Source organism: Lagenorhynchus albirostris, chromosome 18 (assembly GCF_949774975.1).
Source record: "Lagenorhynchus albirostris chromosome 18, mLagAlb1.1, whole genome shotgun sequence".
Classification (NCBI taxonomy): domain Eukaryota; kingdom Metazoa; phylum Chordata; class Mammalia; order Artiodactyla; family Delphinidae; genus Lagenorhynchus; species Lagenorhynchus albirostris.
Genome location: NC_083112.1, coordinates 66,299,398 through 66,319,099, shown reverse-complemented (window position 1 = coordinate 66,319,099; position 19,702 = coordinate 66,299,398). Strand labels below are relative to the sequence as shown.

Here is a 19,702-nt window from a genome sequence, read left to right as displayed (position 1 = left end):
AATATAAAGCTACAAGAGGCAAGACAGATTATGTGTAAAGGAACAAATCAAATCGACAGTTGTAGGATCACTGTGATCATAGATAACAGAAGACAATGAGATATTTTCAAAATGCTTGGGGCAATTACATTGTATAACCACTTAAATGTCATTCAAGAAAAGGCACATATTTTTATTCATTTCTAAGGAACATTACCACCTACCAACTCTTCTAGCAGGAACTTCTAAGGGATGATACACTTTAACTGAAAAGAGCTGAACCCAGAAGGAAGGAGTAGGAAACTCACGTGCAGAAAATTGACCTATGTCTGAGTTGGCATTGCAGACCAATGGGTAAAAGATACTTGACTCAATAAATGGGGCTGAGGCATTCCATTCTCCTCAAGGGAAAAACAAAATAAAATTGGGTCCCTGCTTCACTCTGTATACAAAAATCAGTTCTCAGTGGAGTAATTTGAAAGGCAAAATTATTATAGAAAAAATATAGGAAAATATCTTTATGGCCTCAGGGTAAGGAAAAATGATTAAACCACAGAGAAAAGGCGTTAATAGATTTGACTATGTTAAAAATTAAAAACAAATCTGCCCCCACCCCAGTAAGATTGGTATGTAGAACAATTTTCAGAAAATTCAAGTGGCTAGAAACTTATAAGAAAGAGGCTTAACTGTACTAGTAATTGGAGAAATGCAGATTAAATCCCAGTGGGATTAGCAGACTGTCAAAAAATGTAAATTGACAATATTAAAAGTTGTAGAAGAGTTGGCATATAGAAATGTAGACAACTAATGTCCATTTGCAGTAATAAATGAATATTGACAGTATTCACTAAATCAGGACAAAAATTGTGGTGTATTTATACAGTGGAACATCATATAGGAGTGAAAATGAGTGAACATAAACTGTGTATGTGCACATATAATTCTCACACATAACGCTGAATGAATAAAGCAAGTTGCAGAAGAATACATGCTCTATGGCACCGTTCACACATGATAAAATTATGGAGATGCATGGGAATGGTATAGTTCAAATTCAGGAGGGAGAGTTATGTGATCTAGAAGGGTTCACAGGGGTTTCACCTGTGTTGTAAATACGTTAGTTATCAGGTTGTGAGGTAGGTACCTGGTCATTTGTTGTTTTGTTCTGTTTGGCTTTTTATGCCTTAAATTTTGCATAATGCTTTTCTAAAATGAAGAGTAAAGCAGAGGTGAGGAATTGGAGATGGCAAGTGAAGACCATTCTTTCTACTTTTTTTTTTTTTTTTTTTTTACTGGGAAGGAAAGAAGAAAAGAGATTGTATTCTATTTCTTGACACCAAGAGATTTGGAAGAATTCAAAAGTTTATGCTATTTTGTAGATAAACTGACATGTGAAACTGCAAAATTCTGAGCTCAGATTCAATATATTCAAATTTGTGAGGTAATTTTTATTATTTGGACCACACCATGGTCTAATCATGCACAACTTGGAATTATGTTGAATTAAATCATTAGAAAGCAAAAAGCTCAAAATGATTTTTTCTTTGTATTATTTCTTATTCTCTAATTAATGTAACTTTTTGAGAAGAACCAATAGTATACAAATAGAAAAATGATCAAAATTGAAAATACTAAATCATTAAAAATATGTATAAAGATCATTCCTTCAAAGAAGCTGAAATTTGATATGAAGTTCTCTTAAAACCTGTGTTCTAAGTGTAGATGGTTTGTGGTCAAATTTCTTTGTTTATGGTTTCAATTCCAGACACTAAACTAGGTATCTTTACATATTTTGTTTCATTTATTCATCGTAAAACTTTCAAAAATGAAAGAACTCACCAACAACATCCATATCTCTTTAATGAGATGGGATAGGTATTTTTAAATGTGTGTTAAAAATTATGTGCTTTAGTTGTCTCCTCTTTAGAACTAAATCAGACATTTTCTGAATAGGGTACAGCATGTTCAGTACTAAAGGAAAACCCCTGCTTGGAACAAAGGTGTTACTGAATAGCTCTGCCAGAGACCTTTATTTCAAAGGCAGAATTTTATTTCACAGGAAATGTGAATATGACATGTGAATATTACTAGTAATTAGCTTTTAAAATAGCAGGAACTTCATTTTCTTCATTTATGCTTGGAAGCTAGACGTGGAATTTGTGGGGTATTTTTGTGGCTTGTGTGAAATTGTTAGAAACATGCCATATTGTAGCTAAGAAACATACCAAACTTGGTCTTCACCTGAGACAGCCCCTGCAGCGTGGTCTTGAGGAGGCAGTAAACCTGGAAGATGAGCAACCGCTGTTCTCAGCAGGTGCTGTCCCAGTCTGGGCCCCCAGCCCCACCCCCTTACACATTCATTCTTGTCTCCAGTGGAAAATTTAAAAGAATTAGTAATCATAATAGCATTCACTAACTGTTCAATCTTGCTGTCCCCATTTAGAGATGGTAAAACTGAGGCACAGAGAGGTTAAGGGTCTTAACAAAGGCTACAATGATTGAGTGGCCAGAGTCAAGCTTTAAACTGAGGCAGTCTGATTTCAAAGCTACTCACTTAACTGCCATGCTACATGTCTTACCGTATTTGAAGACATTAAACTTGGCCAGTAATGTGAGTTACTATCTCACACTAGGAAAATTCTATCATAGTTTCTGTTATTGCCCCTGGTAGCTGTTATCACTGGTAAGTTGGGGCTTAGATCTTTACCCTCAAGCGCTGTGCTGATGCACATATTCTGCTAGGTAATACCAAATAGTTTTCTAAAATGATGATACCAATTTAAGTTCTCAACACTGCATGAGAGTACGTCTTGTTCTACATTTAAAGTTTTTGCTGACCTGCTAGGTGTGAAATGGTATCTTGTGTTTTTAAATTGCATTTCCCCAAATTATTGATACAGTGGAGAATTTTTCCCATTTTTGGGCCATTTGTATTTCCTCTTCTGTGAAATGTCTGTTCATGTCTTTTGCTCATTTTCATATTGTCTTTTTTTTTCTCATATTGATTTATAGGAGTCCTTCACCTATTCCAGATACTAATCTTTTATCTTATATGTGTATCAATGTCTTAGTTTGTGTCTTCTTACTGATCCCCTTGATAAATAGAAATTCTTAATTTTAAAGGAGTTAAATTGATCAATCTTTTTCCTTTATCATTTTTGAGCTTTTAAAAAACATTTAATGTATCTTGCCCTACCCCCAAGATGGTAAAGGTATTCTTATGCATTTTCTTCTTAAAAACTTATAGATTTGCCCTTTACATTTAAGTCTTTAATTGGAATTGGTAACTTTCATGATGGTGGGAGGTAGGGATCCAATTAAAAAAATTTTTTTATCCATTGGATAACCAAATCTCCAAGTACCATTTATTGATAACCAAATCTCCAAGTACCATTTATTGATAACCAAATCTCCAAGTACCATTTATTGGACAGTTTCCCTACTCACATTGATTTTCCAAGTCCCTCTGTCTCTCTGTCTTGAGTCAAGCTTTCTTATAAGTGTGGACTGTTTCTGGCCTATTTTGTTTTATGGGTCTACCTTGTATGATACTTTATCATTTCCACCTTGTCTTAGTTGATACAGTTTTATAACTAGTTCTGATGTGGATTGGGAAAGTCCTTTACCTTATTCTCCTTTGGGAGTGTTTTGGTACTTTTAGTCCTTTGCTTTTCCATATACATTTTAGAATCAGTTTGTCAGTTACCGTAAACGATGTTAGTATTTTGATTGGATTGCATTAAAGCTATAGATTAATATGGAGAGAAGTGACATCTTAATGATATTGTTTCCCATTTGTGTACATGGGATATCCCTGTTTATTAAAGTCTTTCAAAAAAGTTGAAAAATTTTCTCAAAAAGTCTTTGTACATCTTTTGTTAGATTAATTCCTAGGTACTTTATGCTTTTGTTGCTACTGACACTGGTATCTTGCTTAAAAACTTATTTTCAAACTGCTGTTGGATACAGTTATACAATTTTTGTTTATTGTGCGGCAGAGACAACTTTGCTTATCATTAAAGGTGTTTCCCTTTCTTTCTGGACACACATCTTTCTTCTTGGCCTTCCTTCCAATAAGGTGCGGCCATGTGACTGACTTCTGACAAATGGAACAGGGGGCAGCTATGATATACCCCACATTGACTTCTGGCCCATAGAAACTTCCTCTCTGGCCCCCCATCCCTTCCCTCTAAGCTGCTGGATGTTGGTGCCAGAAAGACTTTGGAAGCCACATATTGAAGAGGGTGGCATCTCTATCCATTGGGTCCCCATGTGACTGGGTAGCATGGAGGCTCATCTCTCATCTGCTCCAATTAAATTAGCTTTACATGATGAGAAACAATTTTTATTTTGTTAAGCCACAGAGATGTATCCATTACATCAAATACGATTATCTTAATTAATGCATATTAATTCTAATGCCAGCAAGTCAATAAGCACATTTATTAATCTAAATATTTACCTGTTGATTCCTTAGTATTTTCCACATAAATATTACATCATTTGTAAATAACGAACTTTGCTTGTTTTCTTTCCTATTTTTTACAGATTTTATTCTCTTTCTTGTATTACAGTACTAGCTAAGACCTCCTGTACAATGATGAATCAAAGCAACAATGGTTTGCAAGTTGCCTTGCTCCTTATATTCAAGGGAGTTCTTTTAACATTTTGCCATTAATTGTATGCCTGGTAAAATTTTGTATACATCCTTTATCAGGATATGGAAATTCCTTCTTATTACTAACATATCAATGGATTTTCTTTGTCATAAATGGATGTTACTTCATTTAATGATATAGTTGCATCTTTGGGAATATCATATGTTTTTCTTCATTAAACTGATAATGTGCTGTTATATCTCTTTTCATGAGTGACATTCACCATAATTTTAGCTAAGACTCAAAATTAATAAATCAACATCCATTTTAAGAAGAAGATTCTCTACATGATCTATTGGTTTCTATTTTAGGGAAAATTTCTGTTACATTTATTATTCTCTTCTTCATACTTTTTTGGGACTTATGCTGCTTTTTTTAAAATTTAATTTATTTTTTTATACAGCAGGTTCTTATTAGTCATCAATTTTATACAGATCAGTGTATACATGTCAATCCCAATCGCCCAGTTCATCCCACCCACCCCCACCACCCTGCTGCTTTCCCCCTTGGTGTCCATGCATTTTTTTTTTCATACATTTTTTCTCTACTTCTGTGTCTCGATTTCTGCTCTGAAAACTGGTTCATCTGTACCATTTTCTAGGTTCCACATATATGCATTAATATACGCTATTTGTTTTTCTCTTTCTGACTTACTTCACTCTGTATGACAGTTTCTGGATCCATCCACGTCTCTACAAATACGTCTCCCAATTTCGTTCCTTTTTATGGCTGAGTAATATTCCATCGTATATATGTACCACATCTTCTTTATCCATTTGTCTGTCAATGGACATTTAGGTTGCTTCCATGACTTTGCTATTGTAAATAGTGCTGCAATGAACATTGTGGTACATTACTCTTTTGAATTATGGTTTTCTCTGGGTATATGCCCAGTAGTGGGATTGCTGGGTCATATGGTAATTCTATTTTTAGTTTTTTAAGGGACCTCCATACTCTTCTCCATAGTGGCTGTATCAATTGACATTCCCACCAACAGTGCAAGAGGGTTCCCTTTTCTCCACACCCTCTCCAGCATTTGTTGTTTGTAGATTTTCTGATGATACCCATTCTAACTGGTGTGAGGTGATACCTCATTGTAGTTTTGATTTGCATTTCTCTAATAATTAGTGATGTTGAGCAGCTTTTCATGTGCTTCTTGGCCATCTGTATGTCTTCTTTGGAGAAATGTCTATTTAGGTCTTTGCCCATTTTTGGATTGGGTTGTTTGTTTTTTTAATATTGAGCTGCATGAGCTGTTTATATATTTTGGAGATTAATCCTTTGTCTATTGATTTGTTTGCAAATATTTTCTCCCATACTGAGGGTTGTCTTTTCATCTTGCTTATGGTTTCCTTTGCTGTGCAAAAGCTTTTAAGCTTCATTATTGTTTTTATTTTTATTTGTTTTTATTTCCATTACACTAGGAGATGGATCAAAAAATATCTTGCTGTGATTTATGTCAAAGAGTGTTCTTCCTATGTTTTCCTCTAAGAGTTTGATAGTGCCTGGTCTTACATTTAGGTCTCTAATCCATTTTGAGTTTATTTTTGTGTGTGGTGTTAGGGAGTGTTCTAGTTTCATTCTTTTCCATGTAGCTGTCCAGTTTTCCCAGCACCACTTATTGAAGAGACTGTCTTTTCTCCATTGTATATCCTTGCCTTATTTGTCATAGATTAGTTGACCATAGGTGCGTGGGTTTATCTCTGGGCCTTCTATCCTGTTCCATTGATCTATATTTCTGTTTTTGTGCCAGTACCATATTGTCCTGATTACTGTAGCTTTGTAGTATAGTCTGAAGTCAGGGAGTATGATTCCTCCAGCTCTGTTGTTTTCCCTCAAGACTGCTTTGGCTATTCGGGGTCTTTTGTGTCTCCATACAAATTTTAAGATTTTTTTTGTTCTAGTTCTGTAAAAAATGCCATTGGTAATTTGTTAGGGATTACATTGAATCTGTAGATTGCTTTGGGTAGTATAGTCATTTTCACAATATTGATTCTTCCACTCCAAGAACATGGTATATCTCTCCATCTGTTGGTATCATCTTTAATTTCTTTCATCAGTGTCTTATAGTTTTCTGCATACAGGTCTTTGGTCTCCCTAGGTAGGTTTATTCCTAGGTATTTTATTCTTTTGTTGCAATGGTAAATGGGAGTGTTTCCTTAATTTTTCTTTCATATTTTTCATCATTAGTGTATAGGAATGCAAGAGATCTCTGTGCATTAATTTTGTATCCTGCTACTTTACCAAATTCATTGATTAGCTCTAGTAGTTTTCTGGTGGCATCTTTAGGATTCTCTATGTATAGTATCATGTCGTCTGCAAACAGTGACAGTTTTACTTCTTCTTTTCCAATTTGTATTCCTTTTCTTTCTTTTTCTTCTCTGATTGCCATGGCTAGGACTTCCAAAACTATGTTGAATAATAGTGGTGAGAGTGGACATCCTTGTCTTGTTCCTGATCTTGGGTTTGTCATATATGGCCTTTATTATCTTGAGGTAGGTTCCCTCTATGCCCACTTTCTGGAGAGTTTTTATTATAAATGGGGGTTGAATTTTGTCAAAAGCTTTTTTTTAACTACTTAATGTGGATGTTGACTTATTTTGAGGCTTTCTTTACTAATATAAACATTTAAGGCTATACATTTTCCTTTATCATATTATTTACATCTTTAAAGTTTATATATATTTCATTATTGTTCAGCTCAATATTTTCTAATTTCCATTATTCTGTCATTCAGAGGACTGTTTTAAAATTACTAAACAAGTGGAGTTTCCAGTTATTTTATCATTAATTTCTAACAATTGCATTTTTTATCAGAAAAGTGTGATTGGATATGTATATTTGTAATTTATTATTGAGGCTTGCATTAATGGCCTGGCACAGAGTGAATTTTTAAAAATGTTTCTTATGTGCAAGAAAATAATGAATATTACTTAATTTTTTGAGTTCTCTTTTTATTAGGTCAAGCATGTTGATATGATCTTTAAGTATTTCAAGTATTTCCTTATGTCAGTCAATTACTAAGCAGATGTATACATTTTCTTTGATGAGGATTTCTCATAGTTCTATCAATTTTGCTTATGTTCAATTTTTGCTTATGTGTTTTGCATTTATGTTATTATGTGCATACCAGTACAGAGTTGATTTTCTGATGAACTGATCATTTGACAAGGCCTTTTAAAATATCTAGTATTGCTCTTGGCTTTAAAATTTATTTTGTCTGGTATTAATGTGGTTATACCAGCTTTCTTTTGGTTAGTTTTTCCTAGTTTCTCCTCTTTCATGCTCTGACTTTCCAACTTTCTGTGTATTTATGTTTTAGAAATGCTTATAGTAAACATCACATACCTAGGCTTTTAAAAAAAATCCAGGCTGGCAATAATAGAGAGTTCAGTCTATTTATATTTATTGTCATTAATGATATTTGCATTTATTTCTACTCTCCCATTGTGTGATTTTTATGTATTCAATATTTTGGGTTTTTTTCCATTTCTTTCTTTGTATTTCCCTTTTTCCACCTTCTTCTGGATGGGTTGAGTTTTTCTGTTTGCTTGTTAATTTTTTTTTTCCATTTGGTAGTTGTACTCGCCATAGTTACCTTTAGTAGTTAACCTAAAACAGTGTCTTTGAAACTGTGAGTTGTGAAAATAATTCTGTGGTTATTGACCAGGACTTCAAAAAAGTACATAGAAGAGAATGGTAAATGGAATAGTAAATGTCTAATTAGGGAAAATGTTGTTTTCATGACAATGTTGTTTCATATATATGTATATTTCATATATATGTATATTGCATATATATGTATATTGCCCTTAGAACAGGGCTTATTATTACTGCCTCTGTTAGCCACATGGTCCACTGGTTTTATTTTCAATCATTCTCACATGGCCGGACAGCAGGGCCCTGTAGAACCATATTAGAGTCTGAAGCAAAAGAAAAAATGTGTACACTTTTCAGGATTTGTTCTCATATACAAAATATATATACTTTTCAAAATATCCTCTCCTATTGTGGACCAAGTGACAAAAGCTAATGAAAGGTCAACAGTTTAAAAACAAGACTCTATAGAAAGCCCCACGTGGCCCAGTCTGACGTCAGGCCACTATCTCCCTTCTAAACCCACCCGGCAACGACGTGTGGGCTGATTGGAAAGGCCAGTTCCCGCTGCAGAGTGACGTGGGGCGACATGTCAAACAAACAGCGACAGACAGTCTTGTTCACAATTCTGATATTTTGTTCATTATGAACTTTTCCCCATTAGTTTTGATTTTTAAAATATTCTTTATCTGGATTACTGGGTCTTTTACTGGCCACCTGAGGCGGGCGAGTGGACACGAATCCAGCCGTGCCGACGGTGTAGGCGCTGGGGCCCCAGCTGCAGGCCCACTCTGCCTGGGAAAGGCCCAATCTAGTGTTTGGTCTCCTGTGCCATGTGGAGACTCCAGTTTTCTGTAGTTGGGCACATGCCACCAGGCAAAGGGTAGATTTGGGGCTAGCTCACGTTAACATTTTCCCATTTAAAAAAAAATCTCTGAGCATTTCTTACTTTCTTCATAGCTCCACAGTGCATTTAAAAGGATTTTCTTTAATATTTTATCCAGTTGTCTTGTTATTTTCCTCCGGAGGCTCATTCATTGTATATTCTATTGTACCCCCTCCCCCCCCAAGTCTAGAAGGTTCATTACGAAAAGATATAAAAAGATGAGCTGTCTGCTGAGTTCAACCAGTGTCTGCTGACTAGCTGCTGGTTTACCTAATTCCACTGTGAGGCAACCAGACTATCCCAGTTAACCTTGCCAGGAGCATGGCTGACAGGCTGTCCTCCTAGAAAAATGATACATATAGAGGAATTCCTTTTAAATGGCCAACTTTTCAAAGTCTGATTTTTTTTTCCTAAGGTGGTTAATGCTTTTATGTTCCAGGCACAGTTCTAAGAGTTCGGTGTATGTTAACTCACTTTATTCTCACAACTACCTTATGTGGTAGATACTATTACTGATCAGCTCCTTTTTACAGAGAAGGAAAACAGGACTAGAGGTTCACTCACTTGCCTGTGATCACACAGAAAGTGGAAAGTCAGGATTTGAACACAGCCAGCTTGGCTACCAGTGCCATGCTCTTAACCTCTATGCTGTAGGGCCTTCACTTGTCACAGGACGTGGTGCAGTTAGCCCAGACCAAGGATCAGCAAAGGGCTCCCTGACTGCCCCAATTTCCTGTCTCCTACAGTGGCTCATGTGGGTAGAATATATGAAAGTGGTAGTCCCTGTGTCCTCAGGTAGTCATCAACTCATGCACTAAATATGCTAATTGATTTCTGTAAAGATTTTTACCAGAGCAGAGTCACCAGACATGTGGCTTTTATTCAGAACATATTGATGACTTTTGGAGGAGTTGAGATAATCTCAGTATTATGTGTATGTGTTTCTTAATTACTCCTTGCTGTCTTAATGGGTGCTTTGGTCAATAGTGCATGTGAACTGCACTAGTTTCCAAGTGCGACCCACTGCAACTTGTAAACGCCGCGACTGATAGGGAGGAATCACTTCAATTATTTTGAAATGGCTCTGATGGGTGGAGCGGAGTTTTATACTCCTGTGCTTTATTTAGAGCCAAAACTGGCTCCAGGATCGTATTTACCAAATGCACACTGAATACTCTTTGTTTTAACCTTATATGAAGATACTTGGCTTCCGTAAGAACCAATTTGATCATTTTTCTTGATCAAACCTTTGAAAAGGTTTCTTTTCAAAGAAATGCTGACAAAGAGCTCAGTAATATAAAAGACTAAGAGTGAAACTTTGGACCAAGTGAAACATGACTTTTCATGCCTTTTAAAGGCATGCTTTAAAATAAAAAATAAAAGCTATGTTTCCTCTGAAAGTATGTGAAAATTTGCCATTTTTGGAATCCACAATAAAAAAATACTTCAGTTTTGGTTTCTTTCTTCCTCTTTTTTTTCTTCTATGATTAACTGAGTACTCTCTCAGGTGAGACACTTTTACAGGCAATTAATTTTCTTTATCAAAAGGAATCACATTGAGAGATTGAATATATTTCTTGCATCAGTTTGAAAGGAACTCAAAGCTTGGGCAGTGGAATTAATAAATGGTAGAGTTGCCTTTCTGTCTCAGTTTGGATTTTCTGGGAGGCAGACTCTGAGGTGGAGAGTCCAATCCATGGAGAAGGGAAGGAAGCACGATTGGGCCAAGGGAGAGGTTGGGCCGTGATGCAGCCTCAACAAAAGCCTCAGCCCACGCCCTGGGGAGCTGGGGATCCCAGTGCAGTATTTGCCCTGAGTTGGGCCAAGCTGGGGGCCTTTATACTCCTGTGTCAATCACCTGGACAAGGGCTGTGCTGGGGGAGGGAGCGAGACTTTGGACAAGGCAGTTCTCTTTAGTCAGTGCAATTCCAGAGGGAGGCTGGCCGCTGCACCTGACTGCTGTCGCTCCCGGACACTGGGGAGTGAGGGCCTTAGCCCGAATGGGGAGCTGACTGCAGGCTGCGGCAGCCGCTTACCCTTCTTTGAGTTGTGGCTGTCTCGTAGAAGCCAATGCCCTCTTCCGTTTTGTGTGCCTCTCATTCCTCAAGTGTAGAATCTCTTTACGTGTAGAATCTGCATTCATTCTAATCACAGGCCACTGTGTTTCCATTCCTGTTGCTTCTCATGCTTCTTGCTTTGCCATAAACTATATTTACAATTCCTCAGCTTCCATCTCAAGAAACTCCTCCTTCCGGGAGCCTTCTGTGACATCTCCAGCTCTCAGTAATCTCCCATGACAGTCACTGGTATTTAATAATTTGGAATTTATCATGAAATACCTCAGTACATGTATTTTGTTTTCAGCCATATGTATCTCTAGCTAGATGGTAACTAGATTATGATGATTTCAGATTATTTATAATCCAATAAGAATATATGCTCTTTTTTTTTTAATGTTTTCTAGCATTTTTTAATACAAAAATATTTGTTAAATGAGTGGATCTGCAGTTTGTTTAGTTCCTTAGCCAAGAATGTGGATCAGGTATAGGCAAAGTTTATGAGAAACTATTTGAATTTCATAATTTTATACTTTCACTTATGTCTGCCTCTTCTGACACCATGGTTTTATTAGTCATTCATTCAAACAAATACATATTGAGTTATGTTCTTAGACACTGTTCTAAGCAGAGGGGATATGGTGGTGAATAAGACAAGGGCCAGACATCACAGAGCTTAAATTCCAATGAGATAACCAATAATACAACTGAAACAGATGAGCAAAATAATTACACAGTGTGATGGGTGTTATGATGGCAGTAAACATAGTGGTGAGATGGAATCAGCCACTTTAGATCAGGGCTGAGGTGATATTGTTTTCAGAAGGAAATGATTCTGCCATGGCCAGAGAGAGAAGACAAGCACCTAAGGCATAAGGAGTAGGAATTCAGTAGGCAGAAAGGACTCCATGTATTTAAGAAACAAAAAAGAGGTCTGAGGGATTGGACGGTAGTTGGCACAGCAGAAAACACTGGATGAGATTGCAGATGTTGGCTAGGGTAAAAGGTTTCAGATTTTATCATAAGAGCAGCGGAAAACTAGTGAATACTGTTGTTTGTCTTGTTTTGTGTGTGTGTGTGTTTAACTAGGAGGTAGAGGTGTTTGTAGGGCACACATCTGTAAGAGTATAATAAGCAGTATGTGTATGTGTATGTGTGTGTGTGTGAATTGCACGTAAATTATCAATACAAAAACAGATGCTAAAAAATATTTTGCCAACCATGCTAGAGGTGAGATTGAATTACCTTTCTGTTCTCTATATAGGAAATGACGTCACAAAAGTGTTATCATAAGACAATGGGGATACAGTCAAAAATGTAAACAAAACATAAGGCATGTCAAATGGTTAATTCATAAAATGGCATGTTTTTCATATTCTTTTTCTATGTATTTATTCTATATTCATTTTTTGGATTCTTTTTCTTTAAGACCCCTCTTCCCCAAGTTTTATAACCTTCAGACCCCACAAAACCTGGAGTGGATCCACCTTTGATTGGGATGATGCTGTGATCTGACTTTTATTTTATGAACGTACTGGCTGCCGTATGGAGAATGGATCAAGAAAGGACAGGAATAAAATCAGAGAGACTCCAATTTGTATCCAAACAATCACAATTCTTTGGAGTTTGGGTATTGAAGACGGCCATCAAAATGGTCAAGTGTTGGCAGTGGTTTTCCTTCATTGTTTTCTAGAGTCAACAGAGCCTTTAAGGGGGTGGCGCTGGTTAGCACCGTGTCACTTCTCACACTCTAATGTGTGTATGAATCACCTGAGCGTCTGGTTAGAATGCAGGGTCTCCTTCAGTTGGTCTGGGGTGGGGCCTGGGATTCTGCATTTCCAACAAATCCCCAGTTGCTCCTGTGGAAGTTCAAGGATCACATCTGGTGTAGTGAGGTAGTAAAGCACTGTGGATCCAGAGTCAGGCAGCCTGGGTTTCAATGCCCATTTTTCTACAAACTTTGTGACTTTGGTTAAGTTAGCTGATCTTTCCAGTCCTCAGTGTTCTTATCTATTAATGGGTGTGCTAATAATAGAATCAACCAGAGAGGGTTATTGTAAAGATTAAATGAGATGATCCAGACTAAGAGGCTGTCACAGTATAAGGGCACAAAAATATTTGATACGATTATTCTTGATGTAGTTATAACACTTGGTCTTCTTAACCAAGCTTGGCTAAGACTTCCTATGAATGATTACCGAAATTTCTCATGCATATAGAAAGAAAGGAAAAGGCTTTCTCTGCAGTATGGATTAAGTAAAATTAATCCAATCAATAAAAACTTATAAACAATGAAATATATTTGCAAATCAAAATTACCAAGTAATGGACTTCCCTAATGGCGCAGTGGTTAAGTATCCGCCTGCCAACATAGGGAACACGGGTTCAAACCCTGGTCTGGGAAGATCCAACATGCTGTGGAGCAACTAAGCCCGTGCGCCACAACTACTGAGCCTGCGCTCTAGAGCCTGCAAGCCACAACTACTGAGCCCACATGCCACAACTACTGAAGCCTGTGTGACTAGAGCCCGTGCTCCACAACAAGAGAAGCCACCGCAATGAGAAGCCCACATACCGCAACAAAGAGTAGCCCCCGCTCTCCGCAAATAGAGAAAAATCGCACATAGCAACAAAGACCCAACAAAGCCAAAAAAAAAAAAAAATTACCAAGTAAAATAAATATTGAGACCAGTGAAGAGCGGGCTAAGCTGCTGATTAAATCACAGAATGTTGCATCTAGAATAGAAGTTAGAGATCTTATAGTCCAACTGGTTCATTCTACAGACAAAACCAAAACAAAGCAAATGGAAGAGTCCTAAGGGGTCATGACTTTGGTCATCATATATCATGTAGGTGGGATCTTCTTATTGAAAAGACAACAGAAACCCTTTCATTGATATTTTGATATCTATAGAAACCTATCTTTATTTAGGTTGTCGTTGTGACAGGTCAAACTGTGTCCCTCAAAAGGACATGTTGACATCCCAACCCCTGGTCCCTGTGAACGTGACCTTATTTGGAAATAGGGTCTTTGCAGATGTCATCAAGTTAAGATGAGGTCATTAGGGTGGGTCCTAATCCAAGATGACTGGTGGCCTTATAAGAAGATAATGTGAAGACAGACACACGGGGCGAGACCCTGTGGTGATGGAAACAGAGACTGGAGGGACGCAGCTGTGAGCTAAGGAACGCCAAGGATTGATGGCCTGCACCGGAAGCTAGGAAGAGGCAGGGAAGGATTCTCTCCATAGCCGCAAAGGGATCTAGGCCCTGCCAACTCCATGATTTCAGACGTTAGTCTACAGAACTGGAGAGAATTCATTTCTGTTTCTGTAAGCTACCCTCTGTGCAGGTCTTGGTTCCAGCAGCCTTGGGAAACTATAGTACTCTTTATCCTTTCTCCATTTTTTCACAGGTTTACTTTTCCTCTTCTGCTCCACAGAAAGCTTCTAGAGAGTAGGAACTGGACTTTGCCCATGTTCGTGTTCCTTGAACAGCTTAGCAGTGCTTAGTCGGGGCTCAGTGAGCATTTGTTGAATTGAAGTAATTGTAGGCTTCCCCAGAAATAATGCAGCTCATTATTTGTTATTATAACCCCCCTATAATTTGCTTGTCAGCTTTTGACATTGTCATCGAGGACATAGAAGAGGTGCCTCTTAGTTGCCAAGAGATGTTTGGATAGAATGAGGAAATAAATACTGATAGGGAAACCCAGGAGCGTACTTTAATATTATTTTAAGAAGAGTTACTAATATTCACTGAGAGTTTGCTATATGTCAGACTCTGTTCTCTGTGGTCAGTGCACGTTCTTTCATTGAATCATTATAATGTCTAGGTGAGAGAGATCCTGTTAGACCCAGCTTACCGATGAAAAAACACCGAAGCTCAGAAGCTGTAAAAAGCAGAGTTGAGAGTCAAACTTGAGCTATAAGACTGTAAAATTTGCTCTTAACCACTAGACTATTGGGAAATGCAGACACTGATCATTCCTTTCTGCAGAACTGAGAGATCCTCAGCTTTGTGTTTATGGACAATAATGTGTTTAGATTGCTCTCCATATAAACGTGTGTGTGAGAGTGTTGCATGTATATTTATTCTGTGGTATGTTTGTTACCTCCATATATATAGGCCATCAGGTTCCTCAGACATATTTAGAACTTATGAGCCAGGTTTCCTAAGCTGCCACGCTACCTTTTTTTTTTTAAGATTTTTTTGATGTGGACCATTTTCAAAGTCTTTATTGAATTTGTTACAATATTGCTTCTGTTTTGTGTTTTGGTTTTTTGGCCTTGAGGCCTGTGGGATCTTAGCTCCCCGACCAGGGATCAAACCCACACCCCCTGCATTGGAAGTCAAAGTCTTAACCACTGGAGCACCAGGGAAGTCCCTGCCATGCTACTTTGAGTATACTCTTCTCCCTCTGTAAAGCCACAGGTTTTATATTTAAGTGAGTGGGTTTCCACCTTTGTGTGCGTTGCAGCACTTAGTAGAGGAACAGAGAGCCTCAGCAAGGAGAGCACTTTCCTGTTGTTTTGCTTTTGTACTGTTGTGGGGTGACCCCTTCGTTTGAAAGAAAGTTCCTCTAACGAAAGAAAAGTTAGATTCCCGTAATTTAGATCATTTTAGTTTACACAGGAGGATTGATAAATAAACTTCTCCCTTTGTTTATATAAGCCCAAGTCCTGAAAAGACCCAAGAGCAAAGTTATCAGAGAAAGGAATGACTGTCTGGACACAGTTGGATTTTAGGTGTGTGTGATCCATGTGTGACCTTTATCTAGGAAATCATTCTCTCTGGCTTATGTGACATGTTCATCTTTTTAGGGGCTGCTTCATCATGACTTAATGACATACGCTTATTGGGAAAAATTCAGTGACTTTCAATATTTTTTATTTCAAGAGAATCATATTGAAGTTTGATTTAAAAAACTGGATGACGCTGGAGGGATGGTGCAATGTCACATTCCCTCCAGCTGCCTCTGGTCCTAATAAAGAATTAGGCTCTGTCCTAAACCTAGAATAGTACTTTGCAGCCCAGAGCTACAAAATATTTCATAAATTGAATTCTTGCGATAGGGAAGAAAGCCTGTTTATATATCCTATGAAAGGATTCTTATCATGGCTTCATCTTAAACTTGGATGAATGGTCTACTCTGAATTCTTTTCTGAAATTTGGGCCTGAAAGTTTGCCACAAATAAAGCTCACGTCAACATGACCGTAGAGTTAGGACAAGCCAGGGCTTGAGAGTTCTGCTGCTCTATGGGATCTTAAATGAGTTACTTAATTTTTATGTGTCTTGATATCTCATGTACATTCCAGGTATAATAACTCCTTCATAATGCTAAGGATTATGTCAAGTATATATGAACAAGACAAAGTTACTTTCTGATTATACCCTATTTCATGAAAATAGCTATATGTTTTCACCAACTTTTCTGAAATGGTTTTATTAAAATATAGGCCACATAGCACATATGACATTTACATGGGGGACCTAAAAGGACACCTCAAGTGGGTGGGCCGTCGTTCTTCAGAGTCGCTGAAGCAGAGGGAGAAAGTCACATGACTGTTGGTCATGCATTTGAAATCCCCTGGACAGCTGTGGATCTAGTCACCCTGAGGGCAGACTCGGCAAGGTAGTGTTGATCTAGAATCAAGCTGCTTGTCACAGCAGAGCCTCTGTGTATCTTGATTAAGAATCTCTGCAGCCGTTAGAACTTACTTATTAGTTATTAGTAATTCTCCTCAACAACCGGGGTGAGTTTCTATATAGAAACCTATATGGACTATTTCACATAGTGCTTGACACATAAGCTAGTCCCTGGGGAATATTCTCAATCCCAGTCCTTCCCCATCCCTGCCACCCCCCCTCCCACCAAAAGCATGGAGGGAAGTCACTACTGTGTTCATTTTGTATGATTCGTTCTGATTCATAGTGACTCAGTCATTTCTATGGACATAGCCCAGTCCAACAGCAATGGTAGCCTAATATTTCGGAGACCCTAGGATACTTGGCGGGGAAGAAGAACTCATTCTTCAGCGAGCCAGTATTTCCTTGTCACGGACGTCAGAATGTTGAACTAGATTTTGGTTTGCCTGGCTGCCCCTAAAAGCTTTAAAGTATTGCAGAAGAACTGTGGTTAATAATAAAGAGAGTATGTTTCTGAGTCTGAAACATTATTTTTAGTTTGGGCTGCCCCAAATTAAAATAACACCTTCCTATTGGCAGATAATTATAGAATAATTGATATTTAAGTATTTTCTGTGCTGAAGAGATAAATTAGTTTTATCCTCTAAGGTTTAAATTTCTCTTTTGATTTTGATGTAGTAAGTACCATAAAAAGTCAGTCTACTGATGAAAATTACACCTCATAAACCAGGTGTGAAAATTTTTGAGTACAGTTTGTCTTAGATTTTTCACTTAAAATAACAACTTGTTCTCGAAACTTGACACCTTGAACTAACTTAACAGAGAATGTTTTCTTGTCAGGAGTGACTGATGGAATAGCAACTTTTCTTCTGCTTTTACAGTAAAAGAAATTGCTCACCCAAACATATAGCCAATTTTTCAAACATCCACAAAGGTGTGAAAGTATTTTTACCCTTGGAATTCCTGATGGCACTGTTTAAAAATACAAGTGCCTTTATTTGTATATGCCTGATCTGTTGAATGTTTGTGTTGTCTACCCTTATAGGGGGTCTCATAATCACTCAGAAGGCCTGAAGCTTTAAACCTGCCATGGAGAAAATCTTCTTCTCTCCCTGTTCCTGCCTTGGCCCATAGAGGAGGTGACTTCCGCCAACCTCTGCATGACAAGGACTGTTCCCACCTTCCCTGAGAAATATCATGGGCCCCAAAAGATAGAGAAAGAAGACTGAGAAGGTGCCCCGCACCTCTCAGGAGGCCTCACTTTGTTGAGCACCTGCCCTCAGGTGTGATGCTCAGCTCTTGTGCTCTCCTCAGTCCACCCAGCCAGGATGTCCACGTAGAACAGGTTTCATCATTCTGCCTCTATCTGCAGCCTAAGGTCTAAGACACGTTGCTCAGTCAGGCTCTTACCTGAAAGCCTGTCTTATGGATTAATGGGCATTTTCTTGTCTGTTAATTAACTGACGTTTTGCTCCCCATTTGGTTACTGATCTCTTCACATATCTTCATATTCAGGCAGAATTCTGAAGATGAGGGCTGAGTGGTGGGATTTATTTTTATTTCTAATTTCAAAGGATAAAGAAGTAGTTCCAAAATGATCCTTGTAAATTGTTTTTCTTACTGTTAAAAAGCCCAAAAATCCAAAGCCTGCTCTTCTTTGAAGCTACAAAATGTTATCTGTATGAATGTAAAAACCATTTGTTTTGGCTAATTATCAATCTGTCTCAACAACAAAAAAAGGAGGATGACTGGAAATCCTTTTAAATGCTTCTTTTATTTCATTGGTTGTACATTGGGTGAGTGAACTGAATATTACAACCAAAACATAGAATTGATACAAATTAGACTCCTGTTTACACTGTAAGGTAATGAATGAGGGAATTCTTTAAGTGTTACAGAAAGATTTAGTAGAAATGTTACCAGTGATATGGCTCAAAGAATATTTAGGTGAAGTGCTGTTATATCCTGAAAACCAAGAGTGAAATGTAGTTCCCATACAAGTGGCGAGTTCATCTTTTAACTACAGTATTTGTTGAATTGCTATCATCATGTCTTGGATATTGGTGATTTTGTTCTGTAATTAAACAAAGCATTTAAGATTTATTCATCATAGTCAGACTTCTGAATATAAACAAACTTTTGGCAAATAATATTTATACAGAAAAATAGTTTTAGATCCTCTCAAATCCCAGAATTATTCTATAAAATTACATTATAAATAAATAAAAAGCAAAATCTGTTGTACATATATTTGTACATCTATGCATTTGCCTTGCCTCCTCCTTACTGTAAATGGCATATTTATGACTCTTTGCATATTACAATCACAATTCTGGAAAATGGATATCATAGTAAAAATACAGTCTCCTATATTCGCTTGGGGGTATAGGTGATGTTTCTGATGCTCCATTATTAAAGGGCTGAAAATAGTTGTGTGCTAAAAACTTTAAAAATCAAAATCATGAAACAAAAGAAAAAAAAGACAATGTTACAATAATTAGTCTACAAAAATATTTCAGTGATTCCCATAATTTACCTTTTAGTAATGTATACTATGTTTTCAATGAGTTTAAGTGAATTAACAAAGAAAAAAGAAAATAAGTTTGAATGTTTTAGGCAAGTTGTAGCATAACTACATTGTTATAGCTGAGAAAATTACAAATATCAATAATACATAAAGATGAAACTACCAAAGAAATACAAGTTAGATACAATACTTTCCCACAAATTAAAACAAATGCAACAATACAAGCACTATGTAAGATTACACTTAGAATGTGATTTTTTTTGATAGGGTTATCAAATCTACGATATAAGATAAATAGTCATTAGACTTTGACCAACATTAATTAAAATGGCAGATTTCTTTTTCCTC

General features: G+C 37.2%; 1 protein-coding gene across 3 annotated transcripts in view; it reads right to left on the bottom strand.

Annotated features, from left to right (window-relative positions):
* Nucleotides 1-18,582: 18,582 nt before the first annotated feature.
* The window catches only part of MBNL2 (muscleblind like splicing regulator 2), a 152,580-nt gene continuing 151,460 nt past the window's right edge, over nt 18,583-19,702 (bottom strand). For all 3 annotated transcript variants that reach the window (XR_009536675.1, XR_009536676.1, XM_060128823.1), the window contains one exon: nt 18,583-18,901. Coding sequence is in view for 1 of the 3 variants with exons in the window: in XM_060128823.1 (XP_059984806.1) it covers nt 18,837-18,901 (65 nt within the window). In the remaining 2 variants the exon portion in view is untranslated. The remainder of the gene's footprint in view (nt 18,902-19,702) is intronic.